Here is a 12,306-nt window from a genome sequence, read left to right as displayed (position 1 = left end):
AGCATTTTTAATTCACAGCATAAATATATAATTATTTTAAAGCAGGGATGGTTTGTTCTTTTTTTAATTTAATTCTTTGAATAGGTCATAAGGACACGCACATATTAAAAAATTAAAACTATTTTAAAGTATAAGCGACAAGTCTCCTTCCCAACTCCTGTCCCCCATATGGCTCGTTCTACCCATTGGCAACCACTGATATTTGTTTCTTATGTATATTTCCATATATAAAGCTACTATGAATAACTATTCTTTTTTTCCTTCTTTTCATGATGAGGTAAATATTCTTTTTTTTTTTTTTTCCTTTTCACAAGGGTTGGCATCGTTATTGTTTTGTACCTTCCTTTTTCACTTCCTCTGGGACACAGAATATTCCTTCATTCTTACCCGCTTCCCCAGTTCTCCTTCATGGTCCTTCATGACCAGTCCCCAGTGAGGCCATGGAGGTCACTCCTGCCTGGGGGTGCTACACTCACTGCCACCATGAGTGCTCTTGGACACATACCGTATCTCACTCACCTGCTGTATAAATGTCCAGAAGGGGAATTGGTGGCCCCGTGGGGATATGCACTTGCAATCTTGATAGCTGTCCCTCTGTGGAGGTGTCCACCTATAGTGTAGGGAATGTCTTGTTTTCCTACAATTCCACCAATACAGTGTGTGAGCAGACATTCCAATCTAATGGTAAAAAATGAGATCTCTGTGTAGTTTCTTTGAATGTCTCTTATTATGAGTGAGGACAAGCCCATTTTCCTCTCAGTACAAATGTCCCTAAGTTCACTGCCTTTGCCCATTTTTCTGCTGGGTTGTTAGAATTTTTCTTCTTGACTTCTAGAAGATCCTTTCTAATTAGAAAGATTAGCCCTTTGCCTGTCACATGAGCTGCAAATATGTTTGCCCAGAAGTTATTTTTTACTTTGGTTAAGGCATGTTTTCATTGTACAGAAGTTTGTGATTTTTTTTCAGTATCAAAGATATTGATCTTTATTTTGATTGCTTCTTGATTTGGGAGCCTAATTAGAAAGGCCTTCTCCTACTCTCCATTTATGAAAGAATTTTCATGTGGTGATTGTTAGTTGTTTTATCTTCTCTCTGTGCCCCCTCCCTTTTTTTTCTTTCACAAAATATTTGAGCTAGATGCAATTTATTCTGGTGTATGTGTGAGATATGAATCCAACCTAATTATTTTCTAGATGATCACCCAGTTTCTCAATACAGTTTATTAAATAGTCATCTTTACTCCTCCCATTGGAGGTGGTGTTTGTATCACAAATTAATTGCCTATGTGTAGTTGAATCATTTTCTGGACCTTCCATTCTGCTCTATTGTTTGGTCTCTTCGTGCACCTGTACCACTTTGTTTTAATTATTGGTGCTTTATAATATAATTTTTAGTATATGGTAGAAGTAACCCTTTTGTGTTACTCTTTTTTTTGAGATTTTTTTTTTGATGTGGATCATTTTTAAAGTCTTTATTGAATTTGTTACAATATTGCTTCTCTTTTATGTTTTGGTTTCTTGGCCGTGAGGCATGTGGGATCTTAGCTCCCCGACCAGAGATCAAACCCACACCCCCGGCATTGGAAGGCGAAGTCTTAACCACTGGACTGCCAGGGAAGTCCCCCTTTTGTGTTATTCTTAACAATGGATTGCTGAGGGGAAACTTTAAAAAATTAGCATTGAACGTTGGGGACAGAGTTCCGTATTGGAGACACACTGCATGGCACTGATGAAAATGACAAGGGTTTCCATTTACGAGCTAGGCCATCCTTCTGCTGTCTAGGCAGAGCCCAAGTAAGTCCTACATGCATGAGTCACGTTTGTCTTCCAACTCTTGGTCCATATATTCACATTTACATCTAAGTTATTCCTATATAAATATTTTTGGTCTACTTCACTAGAGGTATCATTTTATTTATTTATTTTTACTTACTATATTTTACTTTAAAAAGTTGCCTGCTTTGAAACACTGTGCAGGATCTTCGCTTTTTAAGTCAGGATTCCACACAATACTGCTTGCTGTTCATCTAGAAAAATCTGGTGGATGATCTTAAATTTCTCAGTGTCTGCAATTCTATCAACATAGCAAACAGAATAAGCCACAGATCGTCAGAGCAGAGATAGACCTGTTCCAGGGCTGCTAGATTACTGATTAATGCTGAAGATCATAATTAAAAATTTTTTGCCTATACTGGGAAAATTTTTAAGAATTACCATAGCTTAAAAATCCACTTTTCTCATCATACCTAGGTTATCATGGGGATTCTTCTCCCCCCGACCATCTTGTTTTTGGAATTTCGCAGCTGTGATGACTTCTCATATCAAACATCCAAGGAAAATGAAGACGGCAAAGAAAAAGAGGAGGAGAATATGGTCAGTGATACCCTTGATTCTAAAAGTATCCATCAACTCTCGTTTTCAAAATAGTTGTGATTTCTCTCGCCGTGAATTTAGAAACTGCAAGAATTGGGGACATTTTTATAATCCTTGATTTTTTTAAAAAACATCTTTATTGGAGTATAATTGCTTTACAATGGTGTGTTAGTTTCTGCTGTATAACAAAGTGAATCAGCTATACATATACATATATCCCCATATCTCCTCCCTCTTGCGTGTCCCTCCCACCCTCCCTATCCCACCCCTCTAGGTGGTCACAAAGCACCGAGCTGATCTCCCTGTGCTATGCGGCTGCTTCCCACTAGCTATCTACTTTACATTTGGTAGTGTATATATGTCCATGCCACGCTCTCACTTCGTCCCAGCTTCCCCTTCCCCCTCCCCATGTCCTCGAGTCCATTCTCTATGTCTGCGTCTTTTATATCCTTGATTTTTGAGGCACCTGTCTGTTAAATATGGTGCTGGAGTCCAAGGCGTTTCCCATCTGGCAGCCTGCTTGCCACGTGCTCTGCTCTGCTTCCAGGATGCGAATGCAGACACTGGCTCGAGAAAGGGGGACGAGGAGAATGAACAAAAAAAGCAAAGAAGTGTTCCCATCGGGACCAAGATCTGTGAATTCTACAACGCTCCTATTGTCAAGTTCTGGTTTTACACGGTAAGTTCCCCGCCCTTAGCCTTCACCATTTAGCATGTTTTAGACATGTCAGAATCAAGAAAATTGTCAAGGGCTTAAAAAAAGTGTTTTTTAAAAAAAAAATCAATGGATTAAAATTAATTATGAAAACAGAAGTGGGACTAACTCAGAATCTTCAGCTAAAATTGGATCTAGATAGATATCTTGTCATATATTTATACATAGGAATGTGGCCATCCTAGCCCCAAATACACCATTTCATAAAGCAAAATAGTCATATTCTGTTTGCTCAAGATGAAGGATTTTTCAAATGTCTTTAGTAATACAAACTTAGGGAAGTAGAGTTTTATTCCAACAATGAACAAAGATGACTAGTATTTAGAGAGCAAGCTCACAGACGTCATTTTTCAGGAGACTGACGGGGTTACTCAAAGAGTAGGGTTGAACCCAGAGCATGAAGTCCTGGAATAGAGGAGCAAATCAAGGCATCTCTGCTCTCAAGTGCAGGCCACACTGACCTTGTGACCACACACTCTCCTCCAGCCCCATCAGTGGCCTCTGTCTGGACGGCTCCAGCAGAGTGGTGCACCCAGAACAAGAGTGGTCCAGCCTTATGCACGTGGATGGGCAGGAAAAGTGGGGCGAGGAGACTGGAGCAGCTTGGAAGCCTTTGGAGGAAACTGGCTCAGGTGCAGGCCGTCCCAGCAGGGGTGGCAGGCATGCTGTGGTTCCTGCAACCACTGCAGTCCGGGGGAGGGACAATATTCATGAAGTCCCAAATGCCAAGCAGCAGCACACGCCTGGCACATCCTGGCACTGCCGTCCCATTAGTGACTGGGTGCGAGCAGGTGATGGGACGTGAGGGGCCAGGTCCAAAGCCATGGACAGGGTGATGGATGAGGAGGGCAGAAGGCAGAGGCAGAGCTCTGGGGCGTGGCACCCAGCGGGCTGCATGGGGACCCAGGCCAGCTATAGCCTGGACACCCAACCTTTTGGCAGCCACATCTGGCGATACCACCAAAGCCACAGCTGCCCACCTGTTCTGGTCAGAACCAGCTGGGGACCAGGAAGATACCTGGCCTCCACAGATGCGTATGAAGAGGGCGGGGCCAGGGGGCTGATGAGCCTTGGGCGTCTCCCCAGGGCCTCTAAATGCTGCCTCTGGATGTGGGGAGGGGGTTGCACATTTTATAGCTTGCCAGGGGTTCCCAGTGCAGCCCCACTTTGAGAATTCTTGCTCCAATCCTCCTGCAAAGACTAGATAGTGGATACATGGGATGCTACCTGTATCCTGGTAAAACTTAAACAATCAGGAGGGAGGCATCTTTAAAAAAAAGGCTGCAAATCACAAATATAGTTGCTAGTATACACCCTCCCCCCACCTACCCAAGACTTCAGAAGGGGCCTGTACCCGTGGTGCGTACAGCTTCAGAGTGAATCAACCTCGGTCATCTTCAGACCACCTCCCTCCACCTCATATCTCACTCCCATATCCCTCCCAACTCTACATGCCACAAGGATAGGCACCCTGCTGTGGGCACAGCATATCACAGACATATCAGGGCTGACCGAGGGGCCTCAAGACAGGTGTGTGTACCCGGGAAGACACCTCATTGTCAGCCTCCTCCCTTTGAACCTCCCACATCCATCAGCAGTGGAAAGGTTCAAGAAGGAAATTTGCAAGGCAGGGAAGAGTCAGTAACATTTTCCAATTTCCAGGAATGTAGAGGGCACACCAGTCAACTACTAAAAGTTTCGCGACTCATCATAATTTCGTGCAACTTTATAATTTCCCCTTGAGGCTGATAGTAGCAACAAATACATCTTCATTTAGAGAACGGACTGTCAGTGCCCATATTGCACTAAAGTACAAAATGCCTCCCCATCTGCCTCAAAGTCCTCTGCCTGCACCGGTGATGTGAGTGGAAGTTTTCCTCTGAAGGATTCAGTGCATCTGGAAATGAAAATTTGTTTTAGAAGATGTGTCCACTTGTAAATAGGGTTTCGAAGCTTTTTTCAGGCACATGTGACCTCCCCAGACACTGCTCACAGTTTATGCCTTTCAGATATCTTACCTGGGTTACCTACTGCTGTTCAACTACGTCATCCTGGTGCGGATGGAGCGCTGGCCCTGCCTCCAGGAGTGGATCGTCATCTCCTACATCGTGAGCCTGGCCCTGGAGAAAATTCGGGAGGTGATGCTCCAAAGGCCTGTCCCAGCCCCACCCACCACTGACTTCAATTCAGATGTATCTTCTTTAAAAAAAAAAAAAAATTTTTTTTTTTGGCCACAGGGCGTGTAGGATCTTAGTTCCCCAACCAGGGATCAGACCCACGCCCCCTGCAGTGGAAGCACAGAGTCTTAGCCACTGGACCGCCAGGGAAGTCCCCAGATGTAGCTCCTTATTTTAAAAACGTATTGTGCAAATCCCAAGTGCCATGGAACTTTTCTTTCGAGGTGTCACAATCTCAAGTTGATTCAGTTCCCTTGCTTGAGATTTATACACCTTCTGCTTCCAACTGAATTTGAACTTGGAAATCAAAACACAAGGCAGAAAAGATGGTGTTTAGTAATAAAAATAAGTCTGAGTGCCTAGAAAAGCAGCATAAATGCTGCCAGGTACCTGAGACAAACCAATGACTCCAACTGGGTACAAATTTGGGCTCCGTTTTCTCGGAGCTGGAAGTAGAAAGGGAGATGTAGGAGATGACATTTCTCCTGTAACTCAGGACTTTGAACCACACTGTCCTCCCTCCAACCCAGAAGGGGATTCTTGTGCAAGGGGTTTATTAAAGGAGAGCTCCCAGGAGAGCAGAGAGAGGCAACAGGGTGACCAAGTCAGAAGAGGGGACGGGGCTGAGCAAGGTGTGGCTTCAGTGGAATCTGTCCCTGGCCTAATCCTGCAGGGAACTCTGAGTGTATTTAATACTGTAGAGTCTGTCCCACTTTGACCAAAGGGAACAGACTTTTGTACCCACATCAGCCAGCCATCAGCATCTCTGGGAAAGTGGCTGCAATTGCCCAAGGGGGCAGGTGGGAGCCGAACAGTGGCACCTGCAGCAGATGGGGGCTGGGCGCATCCACCTGGTGGAAACCTCCAGTGCCTCTGGGCAGGCTGCCAGCGCAACTGCTGCAAACAGGGGAAACAGCATTTTCAAAGAAGTGTTGAAAAAGGACAGACACCATCTCTTGCAGACTCCTGTCACAGGAGACTTGAAACTAACATGTAACTTCAAGAGGGCAGCCCCTGCAGGCTGCAGAGGAAATATGGGCCAGGTCCTTTTCTTTCTAATATCACCTGCAAGTTTTAATTCTTTATATCAGCTTGTAAAGGAAAAGCTTATAGCCAAGAAAAAGTGAACTTGAGAAAGCACACAGCAGAATTTCATATTCTTTCTCCCACTGATAGAGAACCAATATTCTTATTTTGCAATCAGCAGTGACCCTTTCACTGAACTGAAAAATTATCACTGGCAACTTCTTCCCAGGAGAGCTAATTCGAGGCTGTCAGTCTGATGACAGCCCGAGAAACGCAGTGCCAAATCTAAAATGTTATAACCCATCTCCTACTACTCCTGTTTCTTTTCTAGCTGGGCTTCATTCAAACTTTGCCCACTTTACAACTGGGATTTCCCACGTGGCCTGCCGTGCCATCTCTAGGGACACCGTGAGCTCACTGAGCATCAGCCATATGCTGACACTGTTCTTTACCCCCAGTTATAGGAAAGAGGGTGGGCAGCCATCAGTCAGAGTGCACAGGTTGTTAAACTAGTGCACGCCTTCTGGGTTGGCCCATAAATAGCCACCACCCCATCCCACCTCTGGAGCCCCCAGAAGCTCCCCAGAGTCTCGGTAAGTAAAGGGGTACCACTTTTAAGACCCCCACCCTGCTGCACGCCATAGCTGCATACGTGGGGCTTGCTCTAAGTGTGCCCGTGCCTGCTGCTTGTTACATATTTTCAGGTTTACTCTGAGGAAGTGTCCCTTTAATCAGTGGTGATTTTGAAAGGGTAAGCTCTCAAGCAGGAGAAAATCAAGTTCAGCTTTCCCCTGACTTCCCATCTCTGAGTTACAAAGCAATTTTGGCTGATAAACATTTCCCATCCCGATTCTGCCATCTCCCCTGGGTGGACTGCCCCTCTGTGGGACCACACAGGTTTATCTCTGCTCTAGAGTTTTCCTCCTGGACTAACTCTGGAACGTGGGCTCACAGGCAAGTGTCCAGAGAATTAGAAAAGGGATCAAAAGGCAGCTACTTTAATTACAGCCAGAGGGACATAATTTAGAAGGCATTTCCTGAGAGTTTGTGAAACCCTGACTCTAGGCATACAGAGGATCTTGTGGAATTTCCCTTTCTAGATATGTTTTTCTGCCTGAGAAGATTAGTACTTAGAAGTCTTGAGCAGGAAAGGGGACCAGATGCCCTGGAATGCCACTCCAGTCCTAATGTCCCAAGATTCTAAGAAGACAAGTCTTCCAATACCACACTCCCTTGTTTTTTGTTCTTTGGCATTTCTTTATAGATCCTTATGTCAGAACCCGGTAAACTCAGCCAGAAAATAAAAGTTTGGCTTCAGGAATATTGGAACATCACAGACCTCGTGGCCATTTCCATGTTCATGATTGGAGCCATCCTCCGCCTACAGAAGCAGCCCTACATGGGCTATGGCCGCGTGATCTACTGCGTGGATATCATCTTCTGGTACATCCGTGTCCTGGACATCTTTGGTGTCAACAAGTATCTGGGACCCTACGTGATGATGATCGGAAAGATGGTTAGTCCTGACGCCCCGTGAGTAACTACAGACACCGAGACTGTGGTTAGGACCTGAGGCCAGGCCTCCAGTGTGGCTCTGTTGCATTTCATTTGACCTTTCCCTTGCAGTTGGTTTCCTACAGGAAATGTTCTTTGCTTTAAGATACATAGTTCTTCTACATATTGACAATTTAATTAAATCCAATTGATGAACATGAGGTTGAGGGCCTACTGTAGGTACATGTATTTCTGGCAATAACCCAATACATAACCTCCTAACGTGCAGTAGAAGCCAGAGACAAAGGGGGCCCGGGGTCACCCTCCCCTACCCCTACTCCAGACAGTCTTCCAGCTCATGTGCTGTGGCATGGAGTGCACACAGGCAATTCGTGTGATGAGGTCAAGACAAATCCATGGCAACATTTACTCCAGAACAGGCCATAAAATATGAAACTAAAAATGAACCAGCAGATCATCCTTACATCACTTAAAATAGCCCAAGTGTTGGGACTGGTCCCAGAAGAAAGGGAGTCTTCCAAGCTTAGGAATAACTCTTTGTAGGGCAAGTGGTTTTGAGCAAAGGGATATATGGTTGAGCTAATCCCAGCCAGGGCCCTCATCTTCAGGGATGTTCAAAATTAAGAATTATGTGAGGTCAGTATCCATAGTAACCAGAGCATTTCGCACTGTAACTAACTACTCACTGTTTGTATAATGAATGAATATCAGTAGTATGTGCTCTCAACTCACCATCTCATTACCTCCTTAGATATCTACTGCTCTTACTCCTTAGTTTCCCTCACAAATTCCTATATTTTCCATAATTGTTCCCTTTCTCCATTTGCAGTTGTAGTTACTAGAGGAATTTATTTATGGGTAACAATAGAGGAGAGGAAAGATTGAGAGCATGAGATGAGAATGGCAATGTTCTAGAATAAGGTGTATGCATTGCATGAAGTACAAGAATCAGTAGCCCATGGATGGGATGGAGGGAGGGAAAAGAAGCTTCCTCCATCCTACTTAGGCACTCATAAGGTCTTTGAGGAGCACAGTGTAATGAACCAGGTGAACTTGGCCCATGAGTCAAGACAGTAAGAGGCCCATTTCCTCTCTCCTCAGATGATTGACATGCTGTATTTTGTGGTCATCATGCTGGTGGTGTTGATGAGTTTCGGGGTAGCCCGTCAAGCCATTTTGCATCCAGATGAGGAGCCTTCTTGGAAACTGGCCCGAAACATCTTCTACATGCCCTACTGGATGATCTACGGAGAGGTGTTTGCAGACCAGATAGACCGTAAGAATAGAATTCATAGTAAGATTCTCTTCCCTGCTTCCCAAGGCAGATGATCAGTTCCAAATTAATGGAAGAGCCTGTGTTAATTTGGGAATAAAGTATTTTTTATTCTGCCATAGGCATCAAATTATTTTATGAAGAAATCAATGCAGATTATGAAATACAGAGTTTTGAGACATCGGTCCTGTCTTCTACTCTGAGAACCACTAACTGGAATTCTGAGTCTTACATCCCTTGAGCATGTCCTACACATGAATGTAGTCCCAATGCCAACATCCTAATTTTTCTTCAACCTGAATCTTTTTCTGCCCTGAGATAGAGCTGGTAGTGTTATTTCAGTCAAATGAGATAGTGACTATTGCCATGTGTCATCCTCTTCTTCAAGCTTCAAAACCCATTTTCCACATAGCTATCCATTTCCTCTTCACTCCTGGAGTGATATTTTTGTATTATCAACAGTATTCTGGATGTTAGCAGAGGAAATGAGCTGCAATCCTGCATGGATTTCTGGGGAATGCAGGCCCCAGCTCTGCCCAGGCTGAGCTGGTAGGTCACAGTGTCTCTTGTGTTGTAGGAAGTGAAGTTCAAATGCTCTTATGCTATTTCACCCAGACAGTTATGGCATCACCAATGAACAAGCATCTTCAGGCCTATTTTCATGTTAGTACCAATATCTTAATTTGCATGTTGTGCTCTGTCAAAAAGCACCAGGTACAATAGCATGGCTGCTGCTTCCAGTAGAAGCAGAAGCTTCTTGAGAATAGAAGGTTCTGAACATCCTTGCCTTGTAGGAAATGCAGGGTTGTTTGGTATATCTCCACTAAGTGAGACTGATAACCAGTTGCACAATGCCTTCTACCTACTGGCTTTCATCACGTGATTCAGGACACATCCTTATCATGAGTATCTCAGGGTCAATTAGCAAATGTGTTTGTAGCTCGGTAAACCAGAACGTAAAAATCTAATTTTGTTTCAAAGGAATATTAGCTTCAGTAAACATACATAAATGCTAAAAGTCCCTGGATCCAGACGTAAGTTGTAATATTTTTATTTTTTTTATTAAATTGGGTAACAAGAGAAGATGAAGAGGCAAACTTGAGGCTATTTTCAGTAACACCATGAAATGTAGGTTTTCAATTCTTGGTCTGATTATTTCATAATAATTTTGTATTTATTTGTGCTTATGATGTGTTTGTGTTGGGATACAGGGAATGCTTGATTGGTCAACCTACATGTTAAAATGATCACCTGTTAGTAGCCTCATGTCTTTTTCACAGTTTTTTTCACTAGTGAGTTTTACTATTGCTTATGACGTGGTAAAATAAATATTCATGAAATATATATACATATATTTCCTATAATTAATAATGTGTAAAATTCTCCTAAGCAGATCACTGTTTCCAAGTGTGAATCTGTAATTCCCAAGCTTGAACACTTTATGTTTCTTGACAGCAAAACAGTTCTTGTGTTGTTCATCATTTGTTTGACTTTTCTCTCAACTGTCTTATTTTTTTTCTTCCTTCCCGTCAAAACTAAAAAAAATAAAATGCTGCTTTCCAATCACTCTGTAGTCTACGCCATGGAAATCAATCGTAAGTTTATGCATAATTGATGACTCTAGTCCATGAAATGTGTGTATTAATTAGTTTCTTCCTCAGCTAATTACCAATAGTCTTATACCAGTTTCAAATATTTCTCTTGTTTTCTGGTGTCAGTACTTTTGTAAACGATAAGGAAGTGAAAAGTAAATAGACAATAAATTCATGGATATTACTTCACTAATTACTGTTGAGATCATCCTATCTTTTTCGTCAGAAAACAAGTCCCATATGATCAAAGTGGCATTTCAAATGAGCAGAGAGAGAAAAGATTCTTTTTCAAACATCACTCAGAACAGTCAGTTAATGGATTGGAGGCTAGAGGGGATCCGTACCTCCTACCTCACAATAAAATTATTTTCAAAGTTAATGTACAAATGACCAAGAAGACAACATAAGTTAATGTTAAATAATTAGAAGACCCAATCACTTTCTAATGGATAACAGTAAAGAAACCATAGACGCATAGATAGGTGCGTCTGCTTAGAAATGAAGAACTTCTGTGTATGACAAACACAACACAGAAATGAGAAAATGTTTACAAATATAACAAGTTAAGAATGACTATCTGTGAGTGCAGAAATGAGTTCCTTATCTCCTTTGTATGAATTGATATTTTTCACATGGAAAATTATTGTTTATGAAATCAGAAAAAAAACATAGTAAAAAAGAAATAGGTCCTTTAATAGCATAGGTCAGTTTATTTATTCTTTTCATTCTATGTAAAAGTCAAGCACAAAAAGACAGACTCTCGTTTCAGCTCCTTGTGGTGACAACCAGTACGATGAGGAGGGCAAGCGGCTCCCTCCCTGCATCCCGGGCGCCTGGCTCACGCCCGCCATCATGGCTTGCTACCTGCTAGTGGCCAACATCCTGCTCGTGAACTTGCTCATCGCCGTTTTCAAGTGCGTGTCACCGCTGATGACCGTATATTTGTTATTTATTATTTTACAGATTTTCAGTGTAATCTCAGAAATCTCCCAGGCTGCCCAGGATTTACATGGAATTCCACTAGGGCTTTCAAATGCGTAGAATTTTTCACAACGTTTTTTTGTTCAACCGTAATCAGCCTTCATGTATTCCTAAATCAAGAGTTGACACTTAAATACATTTAAATTCAATCTTGGTTAGTATTTTAACACTTTTGGCATGGTTTATTTATTTATTTATTATTTTATTTTATTATTATTTGTTTTGGCGGTACGTGGGCCTCTCACTGTTGTGGCCTCTCCCGTTGTGGAGCACAGGCTCCGGACGCGCAGGCTCAGCGGCCATGGTTCACGGGCCCAGCCGCTCCACGACATGTGGGATCCTCCCGGACCGGGGCACGAACCCGCGTCCCCTGCATCGGCAGGCGGACTCTCAACCACTGCGCCACCAGGGAAGCCCCTTGGCATGTATTTTAATCTAATGAAAATATTTTCTTAGATGAAAGTCTCCTGAGACAGAGAAGATTTATCAAACTGAGCCTTGAATTCATTATCAGAAGCACAGAAAGCAAAGTTAATTTCATAGGCTGTGACAATTACTGTACTATTATATGAAATATTTTTCTTATCACTTACCGAATAGAAGATAAAATGGCCTAAGAAAGAAAAGGCTTAAAATCCACAATCAAATTTCTTGT

At 42.8% G+C, this 12,306-nt stretch overlaps 1 protein-coding gene across 1 annotated transcript in view; it reads left to right on the top strand.

Annotated features, from left to right (window-relative positions):
- TRPM1 (transient receptor potential cation channel subfamily M member 1) overlaps positions 1 to 12,306 on the top strand; it is a 116,942-nt gene that overhangs the window by 86,326 nt on the left and 18,310 nt on the right. Inside the window, exons 20-26 of the mRNA XM_032621675.1 lie at positions 2,250 to 2,372; positions 2,920 to 3,051; positions 5,097 to 5,225; positions 7,555 to 7,806; positions 8,907 to 9,081; positions 10,653 to 10,673; positions 11,440 to 11,584. Of these exons, the coding sequence (XP_032477566.1) occupies positions 2,250 to 2,372; positions 2,920 to 3,051; positions 5,097 to 5,225; positions 7,555 to 7,806; positions 8,907 to 9,081; positions 10,653 to 10,673; positions 11,440 to 11,584 (977 nt within the window). The remainder of the gene's footprint in view (positions 1 to 2,249; positions 2,373 to 2,919; positions 3,052 to 5,096; positions 5,226 to 7,554; positions 7,807 to 8,906; positions 9,082 to 10,652; positions 10,674 to 11,439; positions 11,585 to 12,306) is intronic.

Source organism: Phocoena sinus, chromosome 2 (genome assembly GCF_008692025.1).
Source record: "Phocoena sinus isolate mPhoSin1 chromosome 2, mPhoSin1.pri, whole genome shotgun sequence".
Classification (NCBI taxonomy): domain Eukaryota; kingdom Metazoa; phylum Chordata; class Mammalia; order Artiodactyla; family Phocoenidae; genus Phocoena; species Phocoena sinus.
Note: the sequence above shows the minus strand (reverse complement) of the source record. Positions and strands in the feature narration are given on the sequence as shown.